Genomic DNA, 18,670 nt, shown 5'->3' on the forward strand with positions numbered 1-18,670 from the left:
AGAGGGGAAGAAATTGCTGAGCAAGGTCACGAGAGAGGGAGGAGCAGAGGCTGGCACATCATCAGGTAAGGGGGGCAGCATTTGGCATGCTGCCTCAGGCATTAGGTAATCTTAGGTCCATCCTGCCTGTAATATTTAATAGCTGGTTGGCATTCAGAGGGAAAAATTGCCACTTGGTTCTGTGATGTTACCATAATTGTGTGAATGATTTAACTTTTTATTTTATTTCTTTTGTATGTATTAATGAAGACCGAATTGTGTTGTGTTCTCCGGAAAAAAGAAATGGGAAAGCTGGGCTTTCTGTTTCATGTACAGAGCATCTTAGAAAAAAATCTTCTCCAAAGCCGAGTAGACGGAAGAAGATTCTGCCACCACCAAATAGGAGCCCAATAATTGAAGCCTTTTCAAGAGGCGTGAAGTTGGCAAGAATGGATAGTCCTGATAATGGAACTTGTGTGATGACAAAGACTATGAATCCAAAAGTTGTGGTTCGTAAACTCTTCCTATCTGACTCAGTTGGCTGTTCCTTAACGTTAAGAGATAATCCGTGTGCAAGAAACATTGAAAGAAGTGAAAAAAATCTTGGTCGAACAAGAACACCATTAGTAGAGAATACTAGAGAATGTAAAATAGAATATGTGGATCCAGACATTACTAGTTTAGGCTTGAGTAAATTGACTTTTACATCAAAACATGACAGTTTGAAAAAGGAGAGTTTTGTATCTTGGTGCCAAAAAACTGTATGTTCCACGATGCTACAATCCAGTCCAGTTAGTCCTTCTGTTCCGTTATCATTAGAAACACTTTGCAGAGAGATACAACTGAAGAAGGAGACAAAGATGCAGTGTAATCAGCAAGCTTTTGGCTCTGAACATAAAACCATGGGACCTACTTTTTCTGACCAGGTATGTTTTTAAAAGAAGCAGTAAGAACCAAACCAGGGTGAAGTTCTTTAGTGGCATGATTTATTGTCTGTTGTGAGAAGTATATGGAATTTGTTGCTTCTTTCCTTTCATACATTTTACTTTGTATAGTATTCAAAAGATTGAGATTCCTTCAGTTACTCAGTCAAAGAGGTGTCAGGTAGGTGAGCCAGATGTGGGGTAACTTCTTTACTGCTTGCTTTTATTTGATTTATATTCTGCCTTTCCCTCTAATTGGAGCACTCAAGGTGGTGTACAATAGAAAAACAATAAAATGAAAAACAAAATGCAAAATAAGAATGAAATATGCAGTGCAACAAAAATAAAATAATCATATAGAACAGTAAATAAAAAACATTGAAACAAAACATGGACTACAACTGTAGCCTTCTACAGTTCCTGCTTCATTCTGAACTGACCTAGTGCAGGTTCTGCCAACTTTGGTCCTCTTAGGGCTGCTTAAAGCGGTCTGGAGGCCAGAAGTGTATTTGTTACCTATGTATGAGTTTGTGTGACAAGCTCTATAATAAAGTTTGCACCAAATAGCAACATGGACTTCCCAAGTGTGATATATGTTGCAGCTATGCCTGAATATACTATATTAATATGGAAAGCACCCTGGTAGATCAGACCCACAGTCCATATTGTCTAGCACCCTGTTCTCTGTAGTGATCAGCCATATACTTTCTGGAAGTCTACAAGCAGGGCAATAAGGCAATAGTCCTTCCTTCTCCCCTGCTACTAGTATTCAAGCACATAATGTCTCTGAACCTGGAGGTTGGCTATCCTAACTAAAAGATGTTGATAGGCCAGGAATGTAATTCTTTTCAAAACTACTGAGCCAAGCATACTTGAACTTGGTCATAGGAACTCAGCTATGTACACATTCCTATGTCCAACTTAACACTCACAATTGCCAGTCTGGACATCTCTTGAGCAGCTGCTGCAAACTCCTCTCTTCTTCACACTCAAGTTAGGGGTGTATCCACATGAGCTTGGAGGTATCTGCAAATTATCAGTTGGCTTATGTATATGTGTACTTAACTACATACCACTAACTTTCAAACTCACTACTTGTTGTCTGCATAATGTCCAGCATTAGATTTCAATGAGCCAAGGCAAACAAAATATTAATGTTGCTAAACAAATAAATATAAATACAAACTCCTTCATGAAATAAGTCTTCTGTCTAATACTATCAATTTAGCATATTGGTGTTTAAATACTTTACATTTGGAAACTACAGCATACAAACTAGTTACTTAACCTACATCTACAGATTGAAAAGATGTTTTGCAAGACTTGGTAGACGTCATGAATAGGGCATGGCTATGAAGTGGTTAGTAAATTCCCTTTGTCAAAGTAGCATTTGTGATGTCACTGAAACATCAAATGCATTATTTCCATAACAACTCTTGTGAGGTGCTGTCTTCAAAATCTTCTCCTGTTTCATTAACAATGGATGCTTTGATGTAATACTTCAGCACTGATAAGAGTTTCAACACAATTAGACAGTTTTACCATGGCAGTTGACCCAGCAACTACTGGAAAGAAAGCTCATGCAGCTGTAAGATACAGAAAAAAGCAAGGTCTGGAAGGGTATATAAGAATGAAATATGAAGTGCAACATTAATAAAATCATATCGATTCGAAGTACAATTTCCCTCCCTAAAACTTTATAGTCAAGATGCTTAGTAGTTGGCAGCCATCAGTCTCGAAACACTATGGTATTGTGCTCTGAATGGTGGTTCTGGAACAGCGTCTAGTGTGGCTGAAAAGGCCGATTTGGGAGTGACAATCCCTTCCACACTGGGAGCAAGTGCAGTCTGCCCCTGGTCTGTCTCCCTGGCTATGGGCCTTCCTTCTTTGCCTCAGTCTGTTGGCCAAGTGTCTCTTCAAACTGGGAAAGGCCATGCTGCACAGCCTGTCTCCAAGCGGGCTGCTCAGAGGCCAGGGTTTCCCACCTGTTGAGGTCCACTGGTTATAGTTATGTGCATCTCTGTCAAGTAGCATTTGCCTGCTTGTCTCTGTTAGACACTTGCTTTCTCATTTCTGTGGAGGATAAAGTGGCACATGAATGCCATAGCGCACTGCCTTATGTTTAGTAAGGCAGTGCAGAGACTGTGGCTATATTTCTGCTGCTGGATCTAGGCAAGCAACTTGGACTATCCCTGCCCCTTGAGGAATAGTGTGGTAGATTACTGTCAAGTAGCAAGGCTGCATATAGATGTCCACTTTTGGAAAGAAGAAAAAAGAAATCAATTGGTCAGTACAAGCTTTCATTTGCCCAAATACTTATGTAGCTGTTTTTAGGTGTTTGCTCTTAAAGGCCCAGATTCTTACAATCTCTTTTGTGTAGAATCAAGTATAGTACACTGTCTTACTGTAGCTACCACCAGAGGTAGGGAGAAGGGTTTTCTCCTCCCAATAAAAGCAATGTTGGAAATAGCAAGGAGCAAGCTGTGAAACTGACCTTTTGTTACCTGTGTGTTTGCAAAGACAAGTGGTGACGGTGGTTCTGTATGTTTTTATTTTATATATGCCCCCTGCCTTAAACATGAGTGAACATCACAAGCAGTAATGCTTGTTACCTTTGGTAACAAATGGTACAAAGCGGCATCTTAAAAATGATAGCTGGAGGACAAGTACTGGAGACTTCTCTACAGCTTCCACATGCATGTTACAGGGTGCTGGAAGCCTGTTCTTTTTTTGGAGGGGGGGGGGTAGTTTGTGAAATAGCAGTAATTGCATGTAAATCATGCAATAGCATGTAAATCATACATGTTGAAGGCACTTTCAAATCTCCTTTTTCACTGTCCTAAATAGAGATGACTTGAAACTGACTTGAAATGTGCAATATACCAATAAATTTTCTCCCTCTTGTTTGTAGGACACCAGAGATTTCTTACGAAAAAGGTCAAGCTCAATCTCATTGGAATCTATATCAGGTATAAACAAGAAGATGATACAGAATGACTTGAAGGAAAGATAGCTTCTCGGCAGTTCTCAAACTCTCCCAGAGTTCAAAAATCACTCTAAGTGTTTTCCAGAAGTGGGTCACAATGGCTTTTTAACTTTTTACAAGCTGCAGGGAGCCCTGCAGAGGGCTCTGTGGGGCTACCCACATCCTAGGGAGGCTGGCAGGGACACAGAAGGTTTAAAATAACCCCCTGTGTCCCTGCCAGTGGCACAATCCTGGGGATTGCATTGCTACCATTCACCCACTATCGCCCCTTGAAGAGGCAAAGACAGTACTCCTCGAGCTAGTGGGTCACGATGTACCAGTTTGAGAACCACTGGCTTATCTCCTTGTAGTATCTAGCCGGTTGGTGTAGCTCAGTAGTTAAGTTCAGAGCTTTTATGTTCTGAAGATATTCTAGATGATGGCAAGTCATGAAAAATGTTATGCGGGGAGGAAAAAACATGCCTGAATGTTATGGATGGTGTGTTTTAGCTTCTGATTCCAGAGTCTCTAAATAGAGTAAGTCTCCTACTTTTTTCCTGGCCAGTATGGCCAGCTTCCCCCCCCCCCCCCCCGCAGCACATATCTAGATTCACCAGAAGTGTCCAACGTCCGTCCCTCTGAAATTTTGGAATTTTGCTTGGTGTTGACAATCAAGACAATGTCTGTGGTAACTTCTCTCTGGAGTAGGGCTAAGATAAATCTCAGTTTGAAACTTCTCCAGGAGAGAACCACCACTGCTGAGAATTCTGTAGCAATTTCCCATCATTCTCCTGTGGCACACAGATGGAACACAGGAAAAAAAAAACTTACTGTAGATACTCACCTACAGGGTGACAAATTTTTGCCAAATAAATAAACTTAAATTGTCACCTCACCTTATCTCCGAGGGCCAAGTTTTCAATTCAAGCAGTTGTGTTTCAAGTGTCAGGCACTGCTTGATCATTAGAAGCCATGCAGAGATCATTAGAGGGCTATGAATTTCTATGGTAACCTTGCTGGGAAATTCCAGCCAAAGTTAAACTTTTATTCTCCTCCAGAGAAAGGGCACCTTGTTCTATTTTTCTGTTCAAGAAAATAGACCTTGTTCTATTTTGCAAATGCTTCTGCAGCCCAGTTCTGTTTTGCAAATGCTTGCATTTGGCAGAGGTCTGTTTTTTTAAACACCAGAATGTTACCCTCCTTTCCATTTGAAACAAAGTCCCAGTCTACAATTCAGTTCACCATTACTTAGGAATAACACCCATGGAAAGCAGTGGGTCTACTTCTGAGTAAAAAGGGTTGCAAGTATATGCAGCTGCACTTGCTCATCTCTCTGCTGTGAATTGAATTGCACGCTTCCCGTTATGTGTCCTAAGTTGTATGTTATGTAGAGCTCCTGGCTTGACACACCAGGCACCTTAAAGGTGGATTTGATTCATGGTTCTCTTGCAGTAGTTCCCAACCTTTTTCACTTGCATATCCCTTGGCAGCCCATTTCCATAAATTGTACCCTTCATATTAGCAAAATGTTTATAATATAAGCCTTCATCTCCTCCATATGAAAACCCATACTTCATGTATTCATCACAGTATTTTCTCTTTTTATCTGTTTGAAGAACAGAAGACTATGCCTTTGCACTGTTTTGCACCAGAAGTGTCCTGAGAAATTCTGGATGATTGATCACTTTCCATATTATGTTTCAGCCCTTTTTACTGTACTTTTTTACTGTTTACTTTTTTACTAGTGTTTTGATGATTAAAAACTAGCTATTGGTAGGGCTTTCACAGAAAACTAGCTACCTCCTTTCCTGCCTTGCTGGCCCTGCAAGGCATTCTGGAGCACTACCTGCCTTTTTCTGCCATTAATCAATTCTTTTTCAAGTACCCCTAAAGATCCTGTTGAGTGTCCCTGGGGGCACATGAACCCCAGGTTGGGAACCACTGTTTTACTGGTATGTTGTTTACAGTGCACTTTGATAGTGTTTACAAAAGGTGGTGAAGACCAGAATTTAAAAAGAATAAAAATGTATCTTATGATCTTTTACTATGTTTATAATAAATTAGAGACTATACAGTTCTTAGGTAACAGTTACTGGTAGGTTATTTTTCAGGATTTGGCCTCAGGTAAAATCAGACAAAACTATAGTCAGACACCCCTCTAAGTTTAACCCCCAACTTATCTGAGGGTCATAGAAAATTCCATGATTGTTGGCTCAAAACCTGCTGTGAAATCAACTTATAGGCAAGTATCTGCAGTAATCTGTTCCATGAAAACTGCTTATGAGATGAAAACTTGTGTCGTGAAATTTTTTTTCCTCATAGCAACCCATATAATTTCCTGTATGGCATTCCTTTGGACCATCCTATTACATTGATATTATAATCAGTTATGCTGCAAGTGAGTCCATAAATGGAGGCACTGGATAGAAATAGGACCCTGTTATGATGCATGATATAACCATTTGAGCCCTCTACAAGAATGTTACTTTCTTTTACAGGGGAGTCCTCTTCAAAACAAGCTACAAAGGCAGCATTTTCTTCAGGATTGTCTTCTAATAAAGCTATTAGCATAAGAAAAAGCTTGACCTATCCACCAGAATACTCTAATTCCAGAATTTCACCTGGAATATTCAAATGTGAAGAATGCCCTGAAAAACGTAAAAGAATCTCTTCAAACATTGATCTGAAAAATTCACAGAAGCCAGTTGACCAGAGGTTAGAAAAACATAATTTTGGTAGTTCACTGGAAAAGCACGATTCTGAGTGTTCAAAAGACAGAATATCTCCTAGTTGTGATGTGCAACTAGAGGATAGCAATCCATCTGACAGTGACTTACTTCCTTTAACTGGATATATTTGTGTTGAAGAAAATGAGAATTCCTTGTTTTCCAAAGAATCAAAAAGCCTACTTTCCTGTACTCAGGGCGATCGTTTACTTGAAACACTGGCAATGGGGATTCATAAGGGACCCTCTCATCTTATGTCTGATAAACCACTGGCTCCATCAACTGCACACAATGGTATTTCAAAAGTAGAAAGTGAAAAGAGGGATACTTGGAGGGATACATCTGTCTTGGTTTCAGAAAACAGTTCTGAACTGCCTTTATCCCTGAGAGATTGTAACAATTTTCTATCAAAAAATAACAATTGTGAAATCATTGAGTCTTTGCATGTCTTAAATGAGTCGAACAGTTTAGGTTTCAACCATGAAACGTCAGTGTCAAATAGAAGGTGCCTTTCTGATAGTGAGGATGCGATCTCCGACTGCAATCTGGACAGTAGTGATGATGAAGTACTCTTGCCACTTGAAGAAATAATGGCCCAGGCTTCCAGGCCATCTGTGAAAAGTCCAGAACAAACAATTGATGATGATGATGATGATGATGATACTCAAGACACTGTAACTTCACCACAGGATGTTCTTGTAAGTGGCTAATAACTCATCTTATTTTAGAACTGGTCTCCAAACCACAGCGCACAGCATGCTGGTATTTTCACTCTGGATGCGGCCATGGTGAGGCCTTACCTTACCCTGTGGCTACCGTTCATCGCTCCTGCTCTTCATAGAGCCTCTTTTGCTATGTTTTCATTGTCAAGAAGCACTAACCCAAGGGAATGCTTTTGGGATTTGTTATACACAATCATACCATGTGTGGCTTTGGTATATGCAGTCAAGGCAGGTTCTGGCAGAAAGGGTAAGTAGTGTTGCAGGAAACTGGCAGTTCTTGCCCAATAGGTATTACAGCATGTCTGAGAAGCCACTTTCACCCATACCTTTCACCACTTTAGCTTTTAGAGCTAAGGAAGGAAGAGCCGGTGTGCCAATTCTTGGCCGCTGCTAGTACCAAGGCTGTGCTTCAGCCGTAGTAGCAAAGGAGGAGGTAATCTCTTGGACATACATATATCCAGTCTTGAATGTTCTTGTTGCTTAGGGCTCCTAAAATATTGATAAAAGCAATTTGGATTTGACTGTACATTCAGCTCTGACATGTTCCCTCATGATTTTAATTCAGATATCCTTGAATAAAGCAATGGTCCATCTAGCATATGGTCCTGTTTGAGATAAATCGCATTTAGCCACAAATTGCTATTTCTGAACACGTGTATAGCATATGAACAGCTCACAGTAGAGTGGATGGCTTGCATTCAGGTTTCTAGTTCAGTGTCCATTTCTCCATCTTTGAAGAACCTTGGACAAAGCTGGGCAGAGCAATTCTACACATGTCTGTTCAAAAGTAAGTCATTGTATTCAATGGAGCTTACTCCCAGGAAAATGTGCATAGGATTACAGCCTAAATGTCTTTGTGTAGTGGAATGCACTTATGAAGTAAATGGTACAGTGACTGTAAAAGGTGGCAGAATGTTCATCTTTGTGTAATCCAAGAACCTTGTACTGTATTAAAGAACAGAAAAGACAAAGCAATACCTGTGTCTTCATCCTGAGTATTTCTAGTGAAACAAATTTGCTATTTCTCTTTGTGTTAAAGTTTTTTTATACAGTGTATGTGAATCCATCTGCACAATAAAACCACAGTGAGGGAGAGGGCAACACTGGCAGTCAAAAGAAACTTACTTTTTCCAGATAGAATAATGAAAAGTGAAGTCAGTATGTTTTAGCAGATAATCAAGAATTAGTTACAAGTTCAGTTGTAGATGTTAAGACTGCACACTTAATAAGGAATAAGTTCCAAGGACTTCAGCTGGGTTAATTTCCAAGTAGACATGCTTGAAATTGTACTGCATGTATGTGATAACTTCTGGATCCAACTCAACTGGAAGATATCTTTGTTTTCTGTTTAAATATAGGAAAATGGTCTCACTATCCACATGAAAATAACACTTGCTTGTTTTGCTACATCAATACATGTTCATACCCTGCAGTAGCTTCCCAGCATATGTATACCTGACAAAATAGAAATGTATGACCTTCATAAATAAGGGTGTGAAATTTTTCAATGAATGAAGCAGCCTTAATTTGTCAGAACCAGTGTTTCCTGGTTGATCTTCTTGGCAGTTGTAAATTTTGATTAAGGCTTCAGGTTGTTGTGATATGGAAAGGGGAATATACTATGCTAAGTATTCCCATATTTCATTTATGTTAACATATGTCTTGCACCTTGTAGCCTACATCCCCTTGGATCATTCACGATAGGCATAGGTGCAGTGTCTTTCCAAAAATAGGTGCATGTTTTCCTCCAGATATTTCATTATCCCACATCTGAGAACTGTGTTTTGGGAGCTTCTCCCATGTACATTTGTTTCTTGTTTCAGTGTTTTACTTCAATAGATATCTAAATGGCAATTTGGAACTATAGCTGACAGTCAATAGTAGACAGAATGAAAACATTTATTTGTTTATACTTATGTTCTTCAGCTTTGCAGACCTTCTGCTGAGACTGAAGTTTTGTATATGAATCGCCTGGAGCATCTCCTGAAGGAGAAGGAGGAATTTAGAAGGTATGTGTACCTGTATACCTCTCTTACTGCCCTTTAATGCCAGCTACTCTTAAATGGGGTAATATCATAATACTGCTGGTTTTGCTAGTGATTAATAGGCCAGGTCCCAAGAGCCAGATGAACATACCTAGGAGTATATATGTCATGGTAAAGCAGGTAATCAAATAAAAGCAGCAGTGAACTTTAAAAACATTTCAGAGAGTAATAATACTAAGAATTGAAATAGAGGATTATTGAATGAATATTGTACTGTCAACAAGGATTCCTAGCTGCAGTATGGAATGTAGTATTTTTTAAAAACAGTTTTTCTCATTAAAACTAAACAAAGCTTAGCAGAACTTTATAAATCTATAGAGGGTCAATGCATTTGTTCTAGAAGCCTGCTTTAATGAAAGGATTTCCTAGTAGCCACTAGATTTCAGATTAATGATTTATAAGCAGCCTCATAAATGAAATGGTTTGGAGGTTAGCCTTGGCATTTCTCGCCCATGTTTTATCATGTATTACCTGTCGTCCATCCTCTCCTTCCTGCCATTGTTGAAGAGTCCTCTCAGGTGACTTGTCCTGGCTTTGGTTTGCTGTTTTTTGTAGGAAAAATTAGCGGTAGGTCCTGAATCTCGTTTGACTCGGCTGCCCTGTAAGGCCAGGAGAAAGCTGTGTAAACAGTTGCTATAGTATAATGGGGCTTATGCAGTGTGAAACTGATGAACTGCCACATCTGCTTTAAAGAACCAGGAGAGGTATCTGGAATAGTGCTGCTACACAACATCTGTTGAGTAGTGTAGGGTAGGAGAGAGATTCATTCCAAGTTCATGAGAGAGTTCATTCGAAGTAAGTGGTTGGTTACAAAGAGGATGTATCTTAAGTTTTCACAACCAGATAGTGTGGCTCATTGCATAATGGAGCTTGTATGCAGAGTGTACTTGATACAATTGTGTCCTTTTGAAATAACTGTAAATAGCTGTCAGTGAAACTTAGTGCCAGCAAGTCCCTTGTGCCGGCCAATGAGTATTGCGAAAGTGCCGTAAAACACTTTTGCGCCACTCTCAGGGGAGGTAGGCCAGCACACAGACGTATGCCAGCCTCGCTGCACTGATGCAGGCGCAGGTCAGGGTGAGTTTGCACCAGCTGACCTCAGTCAGCACGGAGGTTGGGGCGAGGGGTGTGGGGAGGGTGGGGGAGGAGGGAGGTGGTCCGGGTGGGGGTGAGTAGGATCGTGGGCGTGCAGGCAGAGAGCAGGAGACAGGGCCAGGATCTGGCACTTATGCTGGATCCTAGCCCCATTCCTGGGCAGCCTGGGCCAGCTCTGGGCTGCTTGGATTTGTGCCACCTCTTTAGATGGCCCAAATCTGAGTAGCCCTGTTGGGGTTGCTGCAGTGTTATCCAGGCTAAGGGGAATTTTTTCTGCTTGCCCCAGGCTGGCCCACAGTCAGTCCCAAACTTGTGCAGGATACAGTTCAGGCCCACTGGCCTGCATGTTCCAGTGCATGTTAGGATTGCACTACCCACTGTCTGCCCTTGGGTGCCTTGTCAGACCCCAGTAGATAGGCTACCCTAATATGCCTGTTTGCAGAAAATACGACCTGCTTGGCATGAGAGGCATATATTCAAATGCTTTGTGTGGTTATAACAGAAAGCCAGGCATATTGATTTCAATTATTCTTATCCCTACTGCAGGGTAGATGAACTAGAGAGACAGCTGCAGCAAGTCAAACAGAAAGCTGAATTAAATTTTTCATCTGAAGAACCATCTAATGATGGTGAACTGTCGTCTGAACACAGGTATCTCTTCTAATTTTAATAATGAACTTATTTAATAAATTATGCATTAATTCAGCTAAATGTAGTCTCTCATTGTCCATTTTAATCTGCCATTTTGTTAGCTTCCAACTAATTTCATTTACTGACTTCTCTTTTAGGTCTATTCTAATTCATTATTTGTCCTGAATATCTGTTAGTTGTAGTATGTGGTATTAATTTCAAATGAAGTCTGGATAAATGTATAGGATCACTGTCCCATAAACCTGCAAGTATTACTTACAAATGTCATTCTGTTTTGCAGAGCATTTATAGAGAGATTTTCAATAATCAGTGATGCTATTCCAGACCAGCACCCAGGAGAAAATATATTTCAAATAGCGCATGCTGGGAAACTCTTCAGTCAGCATAATCTTGACCTGAGGAACTCTGGATATGATCCCCAAAATCCTATGGAAAAATACCTTTTTGGGTAAGAATGTGTTTTTAGTGGCTCTTAAACTGTCATAGTATTATCATCTATGAATAAAACAACTGTATATAGATGAACATGTATATGTTGTATACTATTTCCCAAAACCTGAAAACTACTGGGAATAGTCTACCAGAAAAGTGGGAGTAAGACCAGTAGTGTTCAATTAACTATCTAATTGTGAATAAAATATTGTCAGATATTTTCAGCAGGCCTGAATATTACAGCATCTGTCTTGGCTTACACAGTGTCCTATACTTTCAACTGTATCATAGGGTATAGGTTGTCGGCAAAGGTGTGAGTTCCTTTCTCTCCATCTTCACACAGGACTTTTCCTGTCCCTTGGATGAGTTTATAATGGACAGATTAACTTTGGCTATACTAGAGTAATTCTTGTTGGTCCTTTCTGCAGATCGGGAATAACACAGCAGCTTTTTGTAATCCTTGAAGGCTTGCTTACATCTGCTTACCATCGTTCTCCTTGCCCTGTTCCCATTTTAAAGTGGATGTTTCAGGTAAGATGCATCTAATTGTGTGTTGCATTGGGCTGGTGAAATTGGTAATAAATTCAGGTGATATGTGAATGTTTTTGTTTTATTGATTCACACTTAAACTGGAAGTTTCTGGAATGCTAATCTTTCCTTTCCCCACCTGTCTTTTCCTAGAGTGTGATTTCCTGCCAAAGCCAAGAAATTGCTAAAATCTCTCTCAATTTACAATATTTTATTCATTATTTTCTAATAATTGTCCAGTCTACCAATATGTTGCTGTAGTAGGAAGGAGAGATTTAGCATACGTAGTGATTCTTTACTTTCACTTCATTTATACAGAACCCTTTCTAGCTTGTGAGGGAGTTTATTAAGCAATGCTTTCATCTAGTCACTTATGTGTGTTATACATTGCATCTTGAGTAGTCCACCTGCTTGTCTCTTCTTCCTTACCCCAGCAGAGATGTCATTGGTTGTCTAGGAACTGGAATACCTCTTCACAACTATATGAATGTGCCACAATTACCAGTATTCATTATTCCTGGGAAAGAGGCTTGGCTTTGACAATGTACTAGATCTGTGTTTCTCGACCAGTGGTACAGGTACCACCAGTGGTACTTGAGGTTGGTGGTATTTGTGGACACCTCTGGACACCTGCTGCTTGGCAGTGAGACAAGGAATGTGACACAGCAAACATTGGTAGGAGGCTCGGTGAGCAGAGCTCCAGCATGTGCTTTTCTGCGCTCAGAAAAGCCCTCTCATCTGCCCTGAGCCTCTTACTGGTGTTTGTGTTGCATCTGAAGTAAGAAATAAAATGCTAAATCTTTCTGCAAAGATGTTCTCCTTTGAGTATTCACAATAGATAGATTGGAGATCTTTGGGTTGACTAGGAAGATAAATGTAGAAGATGCTGGGAGCCTCTGAATGCTTGTGGATGAAGCAGAAGTGCTTCTGCTCAGTTCTGTTTCATTAGAACACCTTGCTATATCCACAGTGAATAGGGTGAGCAACTTAAACTTTGAAAACTGTTTTTTATTTTTTGCATTTTTGTAATGCCCTTTCTCCAAAGAGCTCAGGGTGGTGTACAGAGTTTCTTCCCTCCTTTGGTCTTCACAGCAGCCCTATGAGGTAGTTTAGTCTGGAAGATGATGACTGGTCCAAGATCACCCAGGAAGCTTCATGTTAGCATATTCTTCCCCCTCATCTTTTATCTATTCCCTAAGCATACTTTATTCAGTTTATATTGTACACGTCATTTGACACTCTCTTCAGTGCCCCTACCCCTACTCCTACCCCTACTCCAGTGACACTACCCCTGAAGATATCCTGTAACTTGGAAATGGGGGACTTTAAGAGTCCTACTTTCTCTCTTCCCCAGTACAGTAATTTGGAAGAATACCTTAAAAGCCCAAAACGGAAGCAAAATGCTCAGTTTTAGTACTTCAGCTAATCAAAATGGCATGTATCCCTAGCTATCTCTAGTACATCAGATGGTATTGGTGCAGTGTGCATGTGTATGCTGTATTTTAGTAACTTTCTACGCCAGGTACAGGATACATAGACATGTTTTAGACATAACTGTACTGGATGTCCCTCAGTTTGCTCAACACAGTTTCTTTCTAACAGATGATGTCAATTCATTCAGACAGCTCTGTTTCAAGAAGGATTTTAGATATACTGATGAAATTAACAATTAAAAATGGTGAGTATTATAAACTAAAACTCAAAGCTATTCTCACCAAAGTTGAACCTTGACCCATCTGCTTCACTCCTTGAATAATTCATTCAGAAGTACTTAAGCTGTTTTTAATTACTTTTGGTCATTTCTGACCAGTTTCTGCTGAGCCCTGTACAAACTTGCACCATTTGGTATGAAAGATTTGCTATCAAAGGAAGAGATTAAATAACAAACACTGCTTGTTTGTACACAAGGGAACGGATGCCTTCTGTTTAACATGGGTTGTGGAACTCTTACATATGAGAACATTCCTTGTATGTGTCTAAGACTTGATTCACACTCGGTTCTTCCCAAACCAGAACAGTGTCACTGTGTGTTTTTTTTATCTGCAGTTTCCACTGGTGATGACCAACGAAAGCCATGGATTCCATCAGTGTTTGATATAGCAATTGTGCTAATCAATATGGGCGTTCCCTTTAGTGCACTGTTTCCTCTGCCACAGTTTCAACCAGCTTTTACTGAAGATGATATTATGTAAGTCCCTAGCACAATCATTTTTTTTTCCAGCTTGAGCTGTTCCTGGATTTTTTGTAAGCGGCAACAGAAGTCTTTGTGTCCCTGAATTCTGTCGTGTTCAGATTTATTTAAAATATTTATATTCCACCTTCTCTCAAAGTGTTCAAGATGGCTAACAATTATTAAAACAGGAAAAAAATCACATTAAAAACAGGCCAGCAACCAAAAACAAAAAAAAGCATCAACACAAATTTAGCTAAGTGGAAAAAAAAAAATCAAAGTTGGATAAGGCAGAGTGGAATAGAAGAATCCTTAGGTGCCTCCAGAATACCTGCAAAGGAGCCTACTGCAGTTGGGGGGGGGGGGTCCTGTGCCTGTGGTGCCACCACAGAGAAGCCCCCTCATTGTCAATGCTACTTAAGCCTCAAACAACAGTGGCACGCGTAGGAGCACTCCTTAAGTTGATCTTAAGGACAGGCCACATCATGGGGGAAGGTGGTCCTTGGTCCTAAGATACATTAGTTCTAAGTCAGATACCTTGCCCTAAGTCATGTATGACCTTAAAGGGCATCACGGCACCTTGAATTGCACCTGGAAACGGACAAGCTGCTAGTGCAGTTGGAAAAGTAACTGCCACCTGGGTCCAGTCATCACATTTGCAGCCACATTTTGTGCTAAACATTCTTTGGATGGCCATTAATAGCAACCCCATGTAAAGCACAGTCTCTCAGTGGTTTGATGTTTTCTCCTCAATCTGGTCCTGATAAACTCTGTAAAGCTCTGGATTCAGCACATCCCAGGTTCAACTATGCTAAACAAAATGAACCCTTCTCAGTGGAAAAGCCTGATTTTATGTAACCTTTATGACCCAGAGCAGCTGTGAAAATGGTTGAGCTGTGTGTGTGGTATCTTGACTGATTATAAGAGAGGATCTCTCTCTGGTGGCATAGCCATAACAAAGCTAAATAGCAAGGCTGAGATGGTGGCTGAGTATCATAACAATCCTGGGAAGAGATAAGGTTCTAGTCCCACTTGTTTATGGAAAGGTATATGAGAAGGGGAATTCCCATGAGAGTGGTCATGCCTCCTGGGAAGAAGGTGGGCAAAATTGGGTAAGCCCAATTTTGAATGTAAACTACAGTCTGTTTGTTACTGATTCAGTGTTACCCAGTAGGGTTAAGTGGAACCCAGATTGACATACTCTGCTACAGCACAGAGTGCAAAAAGTGTTCAGCGTTTTGCTGATCACTTCCTTTTACCATGGGTAGAGAGATTTGTTTCCATTGAGTAAGAAGGTTTACAGCCTAAGTGTTACTGAACACGATTTGCTTACATGTGAATAAAATAATAGTTTTCATGGGTGCTACAGCTCCACTCGTGGGATTTAACAGGAGGCTCTTATGGGTGTCCTGATTTGCTTTATAAATGTGGTAGTTGAATGTCAATAAAGATTACCACTCTTCCTCCATGTATCAGGACTGCCTTGCAATTGAGCTGTGACCAGAATGATAGTGTTGAACTATTAAACTGATACAGATAATGTTGGTCTCTAATATGGTGTATACAAAATTATATATTTTAAAATTATACATAAAATGATTGCTGGAAAATGAAAGAAGTGCATTTGCCATCAGTAATTTCATGGAGAGCATAGAGGTCAAACCTGGTTCTAAAGGACATTTTTTCCCCCCTTTGACCCTCTCTGGAGCTAGACTTCAGGAAAGGATGAAAAATTTCAAAAAGGGGCTTGGGCTTTCATTTTAACCTTAACATTGCAACATCCGCTGAAAAAACAAAAATTGGGGAACAAAAGGACAATGATCTCCAGGTGTTCCCTGTTTGCATGAGCCTTGTCCCACAGCTCCTATTGGAGTTTCAGGAAGGCTGCAAAAAAAATCTCTTGCACAGACCTCAGTCCCCAACCCTAATTTAAAAACTTCCGTCCCTATCTTGGCTTGGTTAATTAAAAAGCTGTAAGTGAGTAGACAAAAATAATTACCACTCAGAGTACTCTTTCTCCACATGTAGAAAATGTGTAACAACTTAGAGCAAAAATAGAAATTTTGTTCCCACTTGCTTAGACAAGTGGGTTCTGGGATGCACTGTTAAAGCACCATTCTTTTCTACCTATGAATGGGTGATGTGTTTTCAGCAAACACTGGAAGAAGGTATCCATTGCCTTAGTTCTTTAATTTTTATGTTTTTCACTGCACTGTTTTCCTCTCTTAACTAGGACTCTCCATTGGTAATTGTCTTCCTGTTGCACCTTGTTTTTTTTTGTACACGAGGACTTTGCTCCTGCCATGGTTCAGAAATCTGGTCTGCTTTGGGGGGGCCCCCACTCAATTTAATTGGCACCTAGGACATGCCTGAGCTGCAATAAAACTGCTGTCTCCTGAATAAACAGATTAATCTGCGCATTTTGCTTTTAAAATTCGGCCTTCACTTCTCTTAAGAACTAAAGAGTGGTTGTTTCTTTTTTCTTCCTCTTTTTATAAGATTCTCTATATTCTTGGGTGCATTGTTGTGCATTCAATTGTTTTTTCCCCCACTCTAATTTTTTTCCAAGTTTGTTTTTCTTCTTTCCTTTTTCAATTTGTATATGGTCAACTTCTCTGAGTCTCTGCCCTCCTGTTCCCTACTCCCCCTTTGGCTGTAACCTTTTAGCTCCTGAATAATCAAGTTTCTTTTTATCATCTTACAAAGGTTATCTAGATTATTTGGATATGCCTACTGTTTTTTGTTTCCCCTTCTTGGGCTGGTAGTTGTCAGTCTAACCCTAACTTACCAATATCTTCAAAATTTTGACATGGGACTTTGACATCTATTCCCGCCCCCCCCCCCCAAATAGCTTCATCAACCTTGGTTCCTCCCCTTTACAGAATGACTGGGCTATATTGTTCTTGTTTCTCTTACCAAATCAAATTTGGTCTGGTCAAATTTGGTCTACAGCCTGATTCTATGCATAGGTGTGCATTAAAAACAGCGACACTTGCAGGTTTCCAGAATTGCAATCTAAAGATATTTTCTTTTCCTCCTTTATATTATATCAGTTCTTTAATAAATCTTACATCATTGATTCTGAACTCTTCTAATTTTGGGTGACCTCTTCCCAGTTGGTGTTCAACATCCTGGTAAAATATTCTAGTATATCTGTGGTGCACTAATGTAAGTTCTGGGGCATCCATTGTAATTGTGGTGTGTATATGAAATACCTTTTTTCCAGTCCTTCTTGAGAAGGACTAAACTAAACAAAAGTAAAAATGTTCTAATGGTGCAGTCCCCAGAAATCTACACTGAGTTAAATGGGATTTACCTTCAGGTGTGTAAAGGATTGTAACCTTAGTGTTGTGTTCCACAGTATCCCACAAACATGGTTAGACAGAGTGCTTTTGAATCTAATCTAGATATAGTGTAATAAATTGTATAACCTCAGATTGAAAATAAAACTGCTATAATACCACTCTTTCAGGTCTGAAATACAGAAGACTATGGGGAAACAAACCGTGGGAGATATCTTTGGAAACTCAACTTCTTCCTTTCTTCTAATAGAAAGCAATATTTGCAATGTGGCTAAAGTGAGAATATTTCTATTACTCCTGTTTCCTTCTTTGTCAAGTATAGTAGAATGGCCCTTCATTCCCAAACCAGTCTTCTGTCTTGGGCACCTTATGTTGTTATTGTTGGTGGCGATAGATACAAAAGTAGCTCTTGTTGCATAGCAAAACTTCTATGTTGCAATAGAGGTAGTTATTTGCAATGTATTAAAGTGGGAGACATAATCTAGCCAGCATTAAGCACTTCTTGCGTCCCATTAAATTCAGTGTGAGAGATTTAATAAAACTTAATTCCCTTACTGAAATTAACGGGCTTATTAGTTCCTAACTTTGACTGGATTGGGCCCAGGAAGTTTACTCCTTTGCAATATGGCACCTTATAGCCGATGTATGTGAGAATTGGAACTGACATTGTCTCCCACTGACTGGCCTAACAAAAGCATTAATTGGAAGCCAGGAGAATAGGTAGCAGTTGGCTACCAGTATGGTAAACCGAATCCTATTGTTTTGCTAAAATAAGAAAACCCACACATTATTAATCGAGAACTTGCAATGCACGACTGAATTGACATCACTATTAATATAATCTTGTATTTTTTCCTTAAGTTTCTACAACTTTGTATAAGTATATACCCTGAAGGTTACACAGACAAAGAAATATTTCTATTGCTGCTGGTGCTGTTTAAACTGAGTTTGGAAAAAGAACTGAAGCAATTTCCATTAGTGGACTTGGAGTGCCTTATTATAAAACTGCTGGAAAATATCAGAGAGTGGGACACAAAGGTAACTTCCTTGTTGATAATTTATGGTAATGTAAAATGCAGCTTAACTCTAGAATTATGTTTTATTATTAGATTTTCTTGAACCATGTGTTCAG

General features: G+C 39.8%; 1 protein-coding gene across 1 annotated transcript in view; it reads left to right on the forward strand.

The window, feature by feature from the left end:
• The window catches only part of SLF2 (SMC5-SMC6 complex localization factor 2), a 44,176-nt gene that overhangs the window by 16,286 nt on the left and 9,220 nt on the right, over positions 1 to 18,670 (forward strand). The window contains exons 3-13 of the mRNA XM_066622450.1: positions 250 to 905; positions 3,814 to 3,871; positions 6,366 to 7,291; positions 9,242 to 9,324; positions 11,002 to 11,106; positions 11,387 to 11,554; positions 11,967 to 12,069; positions 13,669 to 13,744; positions 14,113 to 14,254; positions 17,709 to 17,814; positions 18,400 to 18,576. Of these exons, the coding sequence (XP_066478547.1) occupies positions 250 to 905; positions 3,814 to 3,871; positions 6,366 to 7,291; positions 9,242 to 9,324; positions 11,002 to 11,106; positions 11,387 to 11,554; positions 11,967 to 12,069; positions 13,669 to 13,744; positions 14,113 to 14,254; positions 17,709 to 17,814; positions 18,400 to 18,576 (2,600 nt within the window). The remainder of the gene's footprint in view (positions 1 to 249; positions 906 to 3,813; positions 3,872 to 6,365; positions 7,292 to 9,241; positions 9,325 to 11,001; positions 11,107 to 11,386; positions 11,555 to 11,966; positions 12,070 to 13,668; positions 13,745 to 14,112; positions 14,255 to 17,708; positions 17,815 to 18,399; positions 18,577 to 18,670) is intronic.

Source organism: Tiliqua scincoides, chromosome 3 (genome assembly GCF_035046505.1).
Source record: "Tiliqua scincoides isolate rTilSci1 chromosome 3, rTilSci1.hap2, whole genome shotgun sequence".
In the NCBI taxonomy this organism is placed as follows: Eukaryota; Metazoa; Chordata; class Lepidosauria; order Squamata; family Scincidae; genus Tiliqua; species Tiliqua scincoides.